Source organism: Apiospora aurea, assembly GCF_038362705.1.
Source record: "Apiospora aurea strain CBS 24483 chromosome Unknown utg000008l_segment0_segment0, whole genome shotgun sequence".
NCBI classification, from domain to species: Eukaryota; Fungi; Ascomycota; class Sordariomycetes; order Amphisphaeriales; family Apiosporaceae; genus Apiospora; species Apiospora aurea.
In genome coordinates this window covers 1,498,490-1,511,478 of record NW_027117395.1, presented here as the reverse complement: position 1 = coordinate 1,511,478, position 12,989 = coordinate 1,498,490, and the positions used below count along the sequence as shown (strand labels likewise).

Here is a 12,989-nt window from a genome sequence, read left to right as displayed (position 1 = left end):
GATAGCGGGCCAAGTCATCAAAGACGACGACGGCATCTTCAGGATCAGACCCGACCGAGAAGCCCCGCTGATTACGATGAAGGATCTGCGACGAGACTTCCCGCCCGCGATAGCCGAATACTGGAAGTCCGGCGGCGGCGGCAGCATCCCGGCCTCGCTGTTGGACGAGACGGTCCTCGCCCCGTGTGGCACGTTTAGCCACTCTGCCGAACCGGCAGCGCCCGTGTTGCTGCTACAAGCAAACCTGGTCCCGGGCGGCCTCGTGCTCGTCATGAACGGCCTGCACAGCTGCATGGACCTGGCGGGCCAGGCGCAGATGGCCCGTCTCTTGGCCAAGGCGTGTCGCGGGGAGCCGTTCAGCGCCGAGGAGGTCTCGACGGGCAACATGCCGAGGCGCGACATTCTTCTGCCACTCCTCCACCTCTCCGACGAGGAGCTTCTGGAGGGACCCGATAGCACGACAGCTACAGGGGCATCCGAAGAGACCACCGACGACCCAACAGAGGGCAAAGACGACCAGAACGATCCATCGCCGACAATAACAGCAGCGCCGGATCATCTAGAGGAACATCGAAGACCCCCGCAAGCAGCATTACGCTGGTCCACCTTCACCTTCTCCAGCCCAGCACTGCGAGCCCTCAAAGCCGCCGCCACGGCCACAATGCCCTCCTCGCCAGATGTAGGAGACGGAGAACGGACCCCCTTCATCTCCACGGACGATGCCCTCAGCGCTCTCCTCTGGCAGTCGATCGCCAGGTCCCGCCTCGCCCGCCTGCCCAACACGACCACGACCACGACAACACTGACCCGCACCGTCGACGCTCGCCGCTACGTGGCCGGTCTGCCGCACACGTACCCGGGCGATGCCGCCTTCAAAGTATCCAGCACGCTCAGCCCAGCGTCACTGCTGAGCCAACCCCTCGGCGCCGTCGCCGCCGGGCTGCGCGCCCGCCTACGGCCCCATGCAGTGCGCGACGGCATCCGCGTACATATTAGCCAGCTCGCTAAAGGTAGGGCTGCGGATGGCGGCAGTAATGGCGGTGGCGGCGGCCTTGACCCGTCGACGGGCGTGAACCTGAGCTCATGGGCCAAGGAATCGTGCTACGACTTCGACTTCGGCAGTGATGGCGGCGACGGATTGGGGGTTGTAGGACTGGGTAGGCCAGCGGTCGTGCAGCGACCTGTATTTACTGACGATGTGTGTGAGAGCCTGGTATACTTGATGCCAAGGCGACCCGACGGAGAGATCACCGCGCTGATGTGCCTACGAGAACTGGACATGGAAAGGATGCGGGAGGACAGCGAGATGGTTAGGTATGGACAGTATGTTGGATAAAGGGAGGAATGGCACCGACGAGAGTGCTTATTCTATTAGTACTATGAATACGTGGGAACGGGTCTATGTCTAGTGCACTAGTGATACTGTTATTATATACATCAGCCTTTCAACTCAGTCGAGAAGAGGCTAATACGGCGCCAGAGCTGGGGCAGGATCAGAGCCCGCATCGCCACAAGCTTTTCTGCTTGGTCTCTTCATGACCCTCCTCCTTGACGTTGTGCTTGCCTACAATGGTCAGGAACACCTGGTCAAGCGTAGTAGGGCTGACACTGTAGTGTTCGATGCCGAGGCTCTCTTTCTGCTCTTCCAGCATGATGATCAGTTGGCCAACGGCGCTCCTCTGATCGTGGTCCTTGTCGGCGAGCACGGCACTCGCGGGTACGGAGAAACGCAGTTGTCCGTGGTACGTCTTTTCTTCCACATCGGCGCCGGGGAATGTCCTCTTCACCCAGGCCTGGACACGTTCCATCTCTTCGGGGGTCGAGTGTGGCGCTGTGCGACTGACGAGGTGGACATAGAGCGCGTCGCCGAAACGTTGACGAAGATTCTCAACTGGGCCCATGGCCAGCATGCGCTTGGCAAGAATACCGGCGCGGTTAGCGAGGGCGTCGGCCTCTTCCATGCTGTGTGTTGTCAGGAGGATCGACCGGCCAGGCACGATGCTGGCCAATGTCTTCCACATGATTCGTTTTGCCGCTGCATCAAGACCGGATGAAGGCTCGTCGAGTAGAACAACCGACGGATTGCCCATCAGTGCAATGCCCAGCGAGAGTTTGCGCTTGTTGCCTCCTGATAGAGCATGGGCCTGACGGGTCGAGAATGCCTCCAGTCCAACGGCGCGGAGCACATTCCGAACATTGTGTTCAACGTCAGGGATGCCCCTAATATTGGCATAGAAGCGCAAATGCTCCAGTACAGTCATGGAGTCAATTGCGTCAAACTGCGGGCAGACACCCAAATTGGCTCGGGCTGCCGCACGTTTCTTGCTAACGGAAACATTCTCGACGAAGATGTCACCACCATTGCGGCTTGGCTGGATATCGCCCCGGATCAGAGATATGGTCGTAGACTTGCCCGCTCCGTTGGGCCCAAGGAGCGCGAACACTTCACTGTGCTGCACCCCAAAGGTGACATTGTCCACAGCTGTGTTCTTCTTGAACGTCTTTGTTAGGTGCACAACCTGTAGCCCATCAGTCTCTCGAGACGAGGTTGTCACGCGCGTTAGCTCATTTGCAACCTCCTCGTCAGACATTGACTCGTCAGGCTTCGCTTCAATAGGTTTCCGTGTGAACTTGTGGAAAATGCTCATCCCAGCTCCGCTGTCATACCATATCAGAATGCCAAATAAGATGAAAGACTGAATGATGAGGTACAGAATCGGTCCTCCGTAGACAGTTATGGCCGCCGGGTTGGGTGCCAGCTGGAATCCATCACAAGCAGCCGAGAATAGGTTCAGCGCGATGAACAGTGTCCGAACGATAGATCCTATGGGGATAAAGGCAGAAATGATAAAGTGCGCTAGGTTGATATCTTCATCGATCTTGTTGGCGGGAGCGTATGTGATTACGCAAAGGTACGCGATCAAGTAAATCAGGAACCCCACTACTTGCCCAGCCGCAGCAAAGGCATATGCGGATAGCTGAGTCTTGCAAAACAGCGATATGACATAGGCGAAGAGTGTGGAGGCCAGACCGTACAGCATAAAGATGAGGAATACTGAATAATAGTCAGTATTGGATGCCGAGAGAAACACAAGCCAGAAAGATAGCCAACTTACAGTATGCAACATGGTACCAAACATTGGAGAGCGTTGCGAAAATGATAATGACGAATGCTGTAGACACCAAAAGGATGGCAAAGTCGAATGCTAGGTACGCCACCCATAGCGGCAATGAACGGACACCGTTTGAGTATTGTAGGCCTCGAACGTTGTGCCGCCGCTCGATATTGGGGTAAAGCCCGAAGAAGGCAGGGAATCCAGACAAAGCCAGGCACATATAGACAAGAACCTGGAGCGAGTTGCCCATCCCTGGCGAGAAAGGGCTGTCAAAAGGCTTGAAGGTGGTGGCAATAGTAGTGTTAACCAGCATGATATTCTGGAGATTTTGAGTTGCTACCGAGCTGTACAAGTCGACAAACTCGGCCTTGTAGGCAAGGGTAGGCGGAGAGTTGGAATCGCCGAGCCAATAACCACCAGGCGTCACGTTCTTACGATGCTGCTCGATATTGTCATTGAACTCGCCGAGAGAGTTGACGACGTTGAGTTTATCGAAGAAACTGTCGGGAGTAGACCCATTGCCATCTGAGCCTGAGCCTGAGGCCGCCGCCGCCAGAAGGGCTGCAAAGCCATCAGGAAACAGGATGGGGGCAAATAGCCTCGTAAGATCCTGTCTACTCACCCGAGAAGCCGGCCCAACGGCGAGGGTAATATTGTTGTACAAATCTTGAAATGTATCATCATCCGAACTTGACGAGGACTGATCTGACGGAGTGCAACCGATTTGACTTTGTCCCTTGATGAAGAGCATGACCAACCCTGCTGCCACAATGGGAATGAAGAAGGCTGCGAAGTAAGGGAACCAGTTCGTCTTGAGGATCGTGATTCTTTTCTTGAACAGAACAGTCAACTGGCGGCCGAATCCGATTGGCTTGCCAGAAAGCAGTGCCAGGTTGTCCTTTTCCTTTTCAGGGCCTTCGACTGCTTGGACATTCTCCGAGCTCACTTGCTTGTCGTCAGTTATGCCTTCTGCTGATGCTTGCAGCTTGGAAAAGTCTTCGCCATGGACCTCTTCGGCTACCTGTAGGAACACATCCTCGATTGTTGGTCCAGAGTATTTGTAGTCACTTATGCCCACTGCCTCCAAAGTACGGATCACTTCCGCAGCGGCGGCCGAAGATTGGGCGATGTAGCTGATAACATCAAACCCAATCTTTCTGGTGACGCCGTCGACTTCAGGAGGATTCTTGATATCTTGGGCATTGAAAACATGGATGCGGTACCCGGCGCCCAGGCGGTCCTTGAGTTCCACAGAAGAGCCTTGAGCACGCAACGTGCCCCTCGAGAGGATTGCAAGCTGGTCTGCGAGGAGATCTGCCTCGTCCAGGAAATGTGTCGTCATGATTATGGTACGTTTGCCTCGCTCAGCGAGGAGAATATCCCAGACTTTGCGTCGCGATAAGGGGTCAATTCCTGACGAGACCTCATCGACACAACATACGGCAGACCCTCCTGTCAACATCATACCCAGCTGTAGTTTTCGTTTTTGCCCACCTGACAAGGTCTTAGATTGGGCCTTGATCTTGAAGGCAAGATCAACAGAGTGCACCAATTCTTTAATTTTTGCCTTTGACGATTTATTCCCAGGGGCCTTCAAGCGGTTGAAAATCTGAATGTGCTCGAAGACTGTAAGCTCGTCCCAAAGCACGTTCTTTTGAGGTGCGATTCCAAGGCCGCCGGTACCGTCTATGGTGATGTTACCGCTGGATAGCTTGCTGATGCCAGCTATAGAATCCAACGTCGTGCTCTTTCCTGACCCGTTCGCACCAAGGAGGGCCAGTATCTGACCTCTCCCCGCGCTCAGGGTTAGTTCATTTACTGCAACGACAGGCTCGGGAGCAGGGGATATGAAGCTGAAAAGCCGCCGTAGAGCGCTGGGCTTGTATATCTTGGTGAACTTCTCGAGACGAACAGCCGCTTGGGGTGCATTGGCAGCATCTTGCCCACGGAGGATGGTCCGTCCCTTAGTCGTCGAGCCGTGAAAGACCCTCTCCAGGTAAGCGCCCAATATAGGGTAGCCAAGTATTTGTATAACCAGGAAGACCCAGAACACAATGCCTGGGAGTTCCCAAGGACTGTCAGGGGGAGTATGTATCAAATCTGCGGGCCACGAATGCTTCTGGTAGCGGGCAACATACGTGAGAAACCACACAAAATTGCAAGGCGTGAACAGCAAGCTCAAGACAACAACGACAGCGGTGTTGGGTGCCGTAAGTGCCTGTGCAAGGATGGCCAGAAGAATGTATGCAATCGTGCTGACTACACCAGACAGCTGCGACCTTTTAAAAGAAGGCCGAGCCGAAAATTGACAGTGATGCCAAAGCCAGGCCAGAAAGGAGGAAATGGACAATCAGCAAACCAACGTTAGACGAGGCGAAAACACCGCGCCCGATAACGATGGCAGCAATGATCCAACCAGGAAGATATACGACTGTGAAAGCAATATGGTGAGAAAGCAATCTCGCAACTTGAGCTTCCCAGAGGCGTTTGGTTGGCATCATCGCATCAAGCAGCTGAGACATGCCAATCTCACGTTCGGTGGCCATGAAGCCCGTCATATGGTAGCAGACGCCAATGATGGTTGCAATGAAGGCAACAGCTAGGAAATTGACGAGGGCTTGCTGGTAGAGTTGCCGAACTTGCTCTGCGCGCTCCTCCTGGGTCATCGAGGTAAAGGCATATTCTCGAGTTTCGGCAGGCAAAGGCCGTCCGTTGAGCCCCCCGATTGCTGAATCGACTGCTTTCTGTAACGGCAAGGTGTATATCTCGGCATCGTTGGTGTCTTTTGTCGTGTCAATCTTGCTGCCAAGAGCACCGTCTGCTCTGAGTGTGTAGTTCCATATGTTCCTTCTGCCTTCGGTAGGCGATGATTCGAAGACCACGGCTCCATAGCAGCCAGTCACTGCGCGCAGACTACTTTTGCAGATAAAGCCGATATCTGCCGGGTCCGATAACCTTGTTGCGTTCTTTCCAGCGCCTGTTACCACATCGGCAACCTTGTCAATCACGCGGTCGATGTCGCCTCCAGCATGTCCATTGTTTACCAGAAGAACAATTCCCCTGTCTGTACCGCTGGCGTAGTCCAGCGCATCGGGAGAGTGATCGCACGCCATGGGTATCTTGGATACCGTATACGGCGGGAGGAACGAATAAATTCCGGGCGAAACTTAGAAATGCGGCCAGGAGGATTGGCAGGATGAAGGCCCTTATTACTGTGGCAAATGAATGTCGTACGAATACGATCTTGAGGTTTTTGGACGTCAAGGTCCAGGTCTGACTGAGGAACGCCATTGTGTTGGTTCGGAGCCAACGGTCGGTTCTCGGAGATATGTCCAACGGAATGCAGCGCGCGACGACAAACGGTCAGCCTGGCCGTCGGGTGGAAACTGACGGGACGTCGACCTCTAGATAACCAAGCTGGAAACCATACCAGGCAAGGAATGTGAGAAAGAAGATTGAAAGAAGGTCACTACACCATCCGATGACGACGACCGTATTCGATGTTCGCGATCCAAAGGTAGTTACGTCAAGACTTTTTTTTTCGCCGTGCCGAGAGAGTGGCTGTGGTGCTGACGGCCGTACGACCGTACTGCCAATGTAGAAGCTGCTTACTTGGCGTGTGGAATTGCAGCTTCCTTGCGGATAGATAACAACAAAACAAAGAATGAGAAGGCGAGGACAGCGAGTCGTCAATGGAGATGGTCACACGGAAACTACCTTCCCTCCACACACGAAACAAACATGAACGAACTTACTGTACTCTATACTTACACAATAGGTTGGCTGCGTGGTTACATGAGACGATTAGCCCGCCAGGGACATGGGCAGCACGGGCGATGCAGCGTCGCCTCGCCGCGCAGCGCATGCCAGACGAGGAAGGTAAGTCCGCCAGTAGCTGAGGAAAACTGGGGTTTCGAAGGATGGGTTTTGGGCGAAATATGGAGTCCAGGTCCAAATCTCGGGTCTCGGGAATCGATCCATCGCTTAAAACCAGACATGGGGCCACCCCCAAGGACCACTGGAAGGACCACTGAAGAACCACTGAGAGAACCACTGACGAACTGTTAAAAAACACAACCTAGAACGCCCTTGACTCGGGATGCGTAAGCACATCATTCTGCTTCTGCCTGCATATAACATGCACCTAACACAGCAGACACCACGCAGCCTTGTTGACCTATTGATACTCTTTCCAATGCTGTGAACCTATTTATCCCGGGTACCTTGAAGAACTTAACCTAATTCGCCCATTGGCGACTTCTTGAGTCAAACTATGTATATGTATTCAACGGCCCGGTATACTTTGGTAAGGATAAGTCTATTTATAGGCCGGCTGTACGAACCCAAATCGAAGTACGATACGTGTATGTAGGTATGCAACTTGCCGGTTAATATTTATTGGTCTCCCTCTTTCTCTCTCAACATTAGCTCGCTCTCTGTTCGCATTCGGCTACAAACATGCCAACAATTGGCCTGGGAATTGGCCGGCGTTTCAGACCAGGTAGCACAATTAGGCAGCAGCCGAGATTGTGCCCAGACCAGCCACGGATCTTGGAGAATCGTATGCAGCCAATAACGCGGAACGCCCCTTATTGTAGTGACGTTCACGACTCTGCAAATCTGTTGCTTGGGGCTTACATTACAAGCGATATGAATCCGAATCTGGCTCGTCATACTTTGTATCGGTGAAGAAGCTGCACAACGACACAATGCTTTGACTGACGTGAGCTGACATCCCGCGGGGCACTTGTGGAACGCGTAGATAGTGGATGGGAAAGGGACTGGGCGGTCAGGTCAGCCAGAAGACCCTGCCCCGGAATTGGAAGGAAGTGAGTCTCGGCACGCTACCTATCAAAGGAACCCCCCCTCCGCCAAAGTCATCATCGTCGCCGACGATGAATCCTCCCTCAGCCTCAGACCCCTCCGCGTCTTGTTCTTCTGCCTCCCGTTCCTCCTCTTCGACGATCTTCTCCACTCTGTCCTGATCCACCTCATCCTCCGCACCCTCCTCCGCGCCTGCCCATATCCTTTGCCGCACACGCAGGTTCATCAAGAATCGTTTCCACATCTTGAGGACCTCGCGCGTCCTCCGTTCGCGCTCCATATCAGCTTCCATGTCTCTAAGGCCTGCCATCACCGCCCAAACCGCTTCCTCATTTTCCGCGGCCACGACGGCTCCATACAAAACTGCTGTGCCCTTCTTGCCCCTGAATTGAAACCCCGTCAATGCCGGGGCGTAATCTATACCGAGAAGGTGGGCGGCATGGGTCGCTAGATCGTCCGCCACATAGGCACCCCCTTTCGGGACCATACTAGGCACGTAGACGTCCAAATTCCTGAAGCGGTTCTTCGGTATGACGCCGTTCACGACCGGCGGTGCCTCGTAGAGTTTCGTTTGCTCCACTGTGAAAATCGGCGTGCCCGCTTCGTCGCCTTCGTCCTCGTCCTCTTTGTCACCGAAAGCGTCCATCTGCTTCTTCGCCCGCTTCGGCAGCCACTTGACAGGTATCTCATCCCCCGGCACTTCCCGTCCCATGCGGTACCACTTCTCCCTTGTGCGAGCGATGCGCACATCTTTCCGACGAAAAATCTTCTCCAGAGGGCCTTTACTACCGGCACCTACTGTTCCGGCTGCTTGCGCCCCGGGAACGAGAACTTCGTTTCGTCGTAGATGTCTTTCGAGTGCATAGACAGGGTGGTCTTTGAAATCCGCCACATTTCGAGGCATGGGTTCTCTTGCCTCTGCCGCCGTTAGTTCGTTGCTCTCGATCTGGTCCATGTCCGTCGTATAACCACGGCTGTATGCTTTGAGCGCTTTGCGCCACCACCTGTCACCATTGGCAGTGACGCTCTCGATGCGCATTTTTCGCGTTTTGGCATTGTAAGCTTTGGCATAGCGGCGCGTAACGTCTGTGGCCGAGCCATCGGCTTCGAATCCGACCACGTACGTCATGCAGTTTTCTCGTTCACTGGCTGGTGGCTCAAAGATCTTCCACTTCCATAACGAATGCGTTACGAGGGGGTCTACAGGCTGCCATTTCTGATGTGCAACATCCAGCACTTCGACCCAGTAGACGGGAAACGGGGATTCGCGGATCTTCTTGGTCGTATCCCGCGCAGGCGGTGGGGCACTCGCCATAGCCATTGAGGGAAATTGCCACGCTGCCGCGCTTGGGTGCCCAAGGCGACGGAGCGCAGAAGGGGCATTTTTGTTGATTCCTGGGCTGTCGAAGCTACTGTCATACTTGAGTTGGCGTGCAAGCCGTTCTTCGAGAGACAGGGGTTTCTTCGACTTGGATAGCTTCGACATAGACGGACCGCCAGCAGCAAAAGAAAGGGGCTGGAGGGAGCAGACTAGTCTAGCCTCGAGGCCAGCGCTCCGAAGTAGTGCGCAGTATAGCTGTGCTCCAACATCACGCGAACCCTTCAATGATTCAGCTGCCTCTCGAAAATCTGACCTCTCCATCACCGTTTCCGCATCATCTGGAAGTTGATACTGGTACAATGCCCTGTTAGCTGGTGCGCTCATGGAGTCGGCATGGCTGGAAACGTACATTTTTTAGATGCTCTTCGCTATCAGCCCATAGAGCACGCCGAAGACCTCGCTCTGTAATTGTGTACGCAGTGGTGAACACTTCTTCCAGCTGCTTTAGTCCTTCCTTAAGCGAGTTTGTCTGTGCAAATTGCGACAGGTTCGACCCGGGATTCAAGTAGGTGATCATCTTCTTAGTAAGGAGTTTCTTCATTGACTGTTGAACCTTGGGATCATTACACCATTTATTCCTCCGTGCAACATGTGATAGTAAGCAGAGAAGATGCGTTTTGTGTATTTCAACCCGGCGATCCTTCTCGACTTTCTTGATAGGCCTCCGCCTGTCCACTGTCCGTCGGGGCATGGTATTGGCGCGCGCAGTTAGATCCAGTTGTATGTCTTTCGGCTCGTTATCTGCCCGAGCAGCATTCGCTTCGGCAAGAGAGAAGTCTATGTTTTCGAATTCGAGTTCGTCGTCCTCTTCATCATCTTGTTCCTCGTCGGTGTCGCGCATGATGGTCTGCATAGTCGGTATCGGTAGTCCGACATCTTCGAATTCTATATCCTCATCCTCTTCATCGCTCTCAGTGGAGGGTTTTGGCCGGTGCGCCGGCTTAGACCTTTGGCCGGGTTTTCGTCGCTTCGCCGGTCTTTCGGGAGAATCGACAGTTGTATTGGGCCGGACTTGTGCATCGGACAGCATCTCCCGGTAGACATCAGGCACCGCCTCACGGCTACTCGAAGCGCTGGTTGTGCGTGTTGATCTGGTAGACCTGGCGGTCCCAGGCGCTGCACGTTTCCTTCCTGCCATGACTCGATGATGTCATCAACTTTGCGCAAAAGTCAAGAATGGTGGATGAGCCCGCTCATTTTGATGCTCGCCTCTCTTGATTTGATATCAAAGTAAAGAGCTCTCTGTAAGCAAGAAGAGATTGTGTATGTATACTTTTTTGGTGTGTGGGACAAAAGGGTCCCAAGGCGCAACGTTAGGATGTGATTCTTAGGAGCTGAAGGTACGATCAGGAATGCGCTGGAAACGGCGCGCTGAGGGGTCGTCTAGAGCAGCACGACTGCTACCACGAAATCACGTGATCATGTATTGCGACTGCCAGATGCCGCAACTACATTAGGTAAGTATTTTACATATCCAAATACATTAGTACAGTTGTCGGGGTGTGTTTAAAACCAGGAAGGATCGTAGTAATGGGGTTCACAAAACATCGGTATCCGAACAGTTGAAGCTAGATAGGTAGATGCAGGTTAATACACAGGCTACGTTGTATTAACTTATAGGTACTTCAAGTACGTTCTTTTGGAGGTGGGAAAGTTTCAGCGGAGAAATCCGTGGATGCAGGTGCTTCAATTGAACCCAAAAATTCAATAGGGCAAAGCATAGATGCAGTATGCCTTAGGTAAAATAACCACCACTGATTGCTCTATTCCCGTATTCTCCTCATCCCCTGCTCCAGTATACTCATAATATACAAACACATATACTCAACATGAAGGACTCATACATCTTGCCGGCTGCCGCGGACATGCACGTCCACTTGAGGGACGGTGACATGCTGAAAGCCGTTGTCCCCACGATCCGTAATGGCGGGGTCGACACTGTATATGTCATGCCCAATCTCGTAAGTTATAACAACCGCATAGTCTGCAGAACCAGGTGGCTTCAAACACCAATTCACGGGAGAAACCCTCTAATATTAATTCCCGGTTTAGGTGCCGCCCGTCACCACTGTTGCTGCCGCACTGGAGTACAAAAAGCGTCTGCAAGATGTGGACTCGAGCATCAACTACCTGATGACTCTTTACTTGCACGAGACCATCACCCCCGATGTTGTTCGTGAAGCTAAGAAGGCCGGCATCGCGGGCATAAAGGTACTCGCTCACGCAACTGATCATGTAGCTCAATGCTTACCTGCAATTACTAGTCCTACCCTGCAGGTGTTACTACGAACAGCTCTTCAGGTGTCGTCAGTTATGAGCCATTCTACCCAGTATTTGAGGCCATGCAAGAAGTTGGATTGGTGCTCAACCTCCACGGCGAGGTCCCGAGTGATAAGAAGGACGTGACAATCCTGAACGCCGAGAGCAAGTTCCTGCCCACCCTGAAGGACCTTCATCGCCGCTTTCCCAACCTGTAAGCATAAGAGTATAGCATTTACTTGGTTCATGAACTCGGTTGTAACTTTAACGTTGCTAGGAAAATCGTCCTGGAACACACCACAACAGCCGATGCCGTTGAGGCTGTTAGAAGCTGCGGCGAGACGGTAGTTGCTACCATCACGGCCCACCACCTCTCCCTCTTGGTTGACGATTGGGCTGGGAATGTTTACTGCTTCTGCAAGCCGGTGGCCAAGGTGAGCTTTGCAGCTAGTCAACAAGAGGATCTACCGGCTAATAAAATCGCAGACTCCGGAGGACAGGAAGAAGCTGCTTGATGCCCTCGTCAACAGCAATGGCAAGTTCTTCCTAGGCACCGATTCGGCCCGTAAGTCGTTACCCATGGTGGTCTGACATGAATGAAACTATACTAAGTCAGGAGCAGCCCACGATATCAGTGCCAAGAAGGGGAAAGGAAACGCAGCTGCTGGCGTGTTCACACAGCCATTTGCGTGCCAATATGTGCTCAGCTCGCTTGAAGAGGCCATCGAAAGAGGGGACGTCAAAGACGAGCAGGTCACGGAGCGGCTTCTCCGGGGCTTCCTGAGCGAATGGGGCCGAGAATTCTACGGGGTCGAGAAGGCCACCAAGAATATTCTTGTCAAGAAGGGCAATGCCACTATCCCCGAGTCGATTAAGGACGCTGGGGTTGAAGTAGTTCCCTTCAGGAAGGGTGAGACCACCTGGAGTGTGGAATGGCAGTGAGCGACTTCGGCAGCAACCGTTTCATTGCCAATCAGCTCGCGGACCCAACTTCTGCTGCCCGTCAGCTTATGGACCCGAGTCGGGTGACACCACATTAATGGGGTAATAGATACGTCCGTATTTACCAACATGTGGTTGCTGAGTGTGCACTCGCTATATTGATAAGCAGCCGTTCCAGCGGTCCGTTGACAAGGGTACATGTACGTTGGCGGAGAGCTAGATCTCAGGACCTCCGGCCCGAGGCTTCCCGCCGTCGTGCAACCACATTGCCGTTTTTGTGATTCGGGTTCAACGTAGCCAAATATGCTCCCCCGCCTGAAATAAACACTGGACACAATTTCCGTTCTTTGTTTCCGCAACACGAGGAGGCTTCGCAGCCGCAGCTTGACGTGTTTGTGAGTGGTTTAGCCGGGTAGGTAACCTGCCAACCTGCAAGCTCCCACGCAGTGTTCCTGTATGGCGCTCGG

At 53.4% G+C, this 12,989-nt stretch overlaps 4 protein-coding genes across 4 annotated transcripts; 2 read left to right on the top strand and 2 right to left on the bottom strand.

The window, feature by feature from the left end:
- Positions 1–76: 76 nt before the first annotated feature.
- On the top strand, positions 77–1,336 carry PG986_011948 (uncharacterized protein; the record flags this gene model as incomplete). Its single annotated transcript, XM_066848170.1, has 1 exon — positions 77–1,336. The coding sequence occupies one exon, from the start codon at positions 77–79 to the stop codon at positions 1,334–1,336; it is 1,260 nt and encodes a 419-aa protein (XP_066694866.1).
- A 157-nt stretch (positions 1,337–1,493) lies between these two features.
- Positions 1,494–6,407, bottom strand: PG986_011947 (ABC transporter; the record flags this gene model as incomplete). Its single annotated transcript, XM_066848169.1, has 4 exons — positions 1,494–3,055; positions 3,117–5,395; positions 5,427–6,282; positions 6,395–6,407. The coding sequence occupies 4 exons, from the start codon at positions 6,405–6,407 to the stop codon at positions 1,494–1,496; spliced, it is 4,710 nt and encodes a 1,569-aa protein (XP_066694865.1).
- Positions 6,408–7,905: 1,498 nt separating this feature from the next.
- Positions 7,906–10,459, bottom strand: PG986_011946 (uncharacterized protein; the record flags this gene model as incomplete). The annotated part of the gene is made up of 2 exons (XM_066848168.1): positions 7,906–9,612; positions 9,671–10,459. 2 exons carry the CDS (start codon positions 10,457–10,459, stop codon positions 7,906–7,908), a joined length of 2,496 nt encoding a protein of 831 aa, XP_066694864.1.
- Positions 10,460–11,150: 691 nt separating this feature from the next.
- Positions 11,151–12,522, top strand: PG986_011945 (uncharacterized protein; the record flags this gene model as incomplete). Its single annotated transcript, XM_066848167.1, has 6 exons — positions 11,151–11,282; positions 11,374–11,532; positions 11,586–11,794; positions 11,858–12,014; positions 12,067–12,145; positions 12,203–12,522. 6 exons carry the CDS (start codon positions 11,151–11,153, stop codon positions 12,520–12,522), a joined length of 1,056 nt encoding a protein of 351 aa, XP_066694863.1.
- Positions 12,523–12,989: the final 467 nt, after the last annotated feature.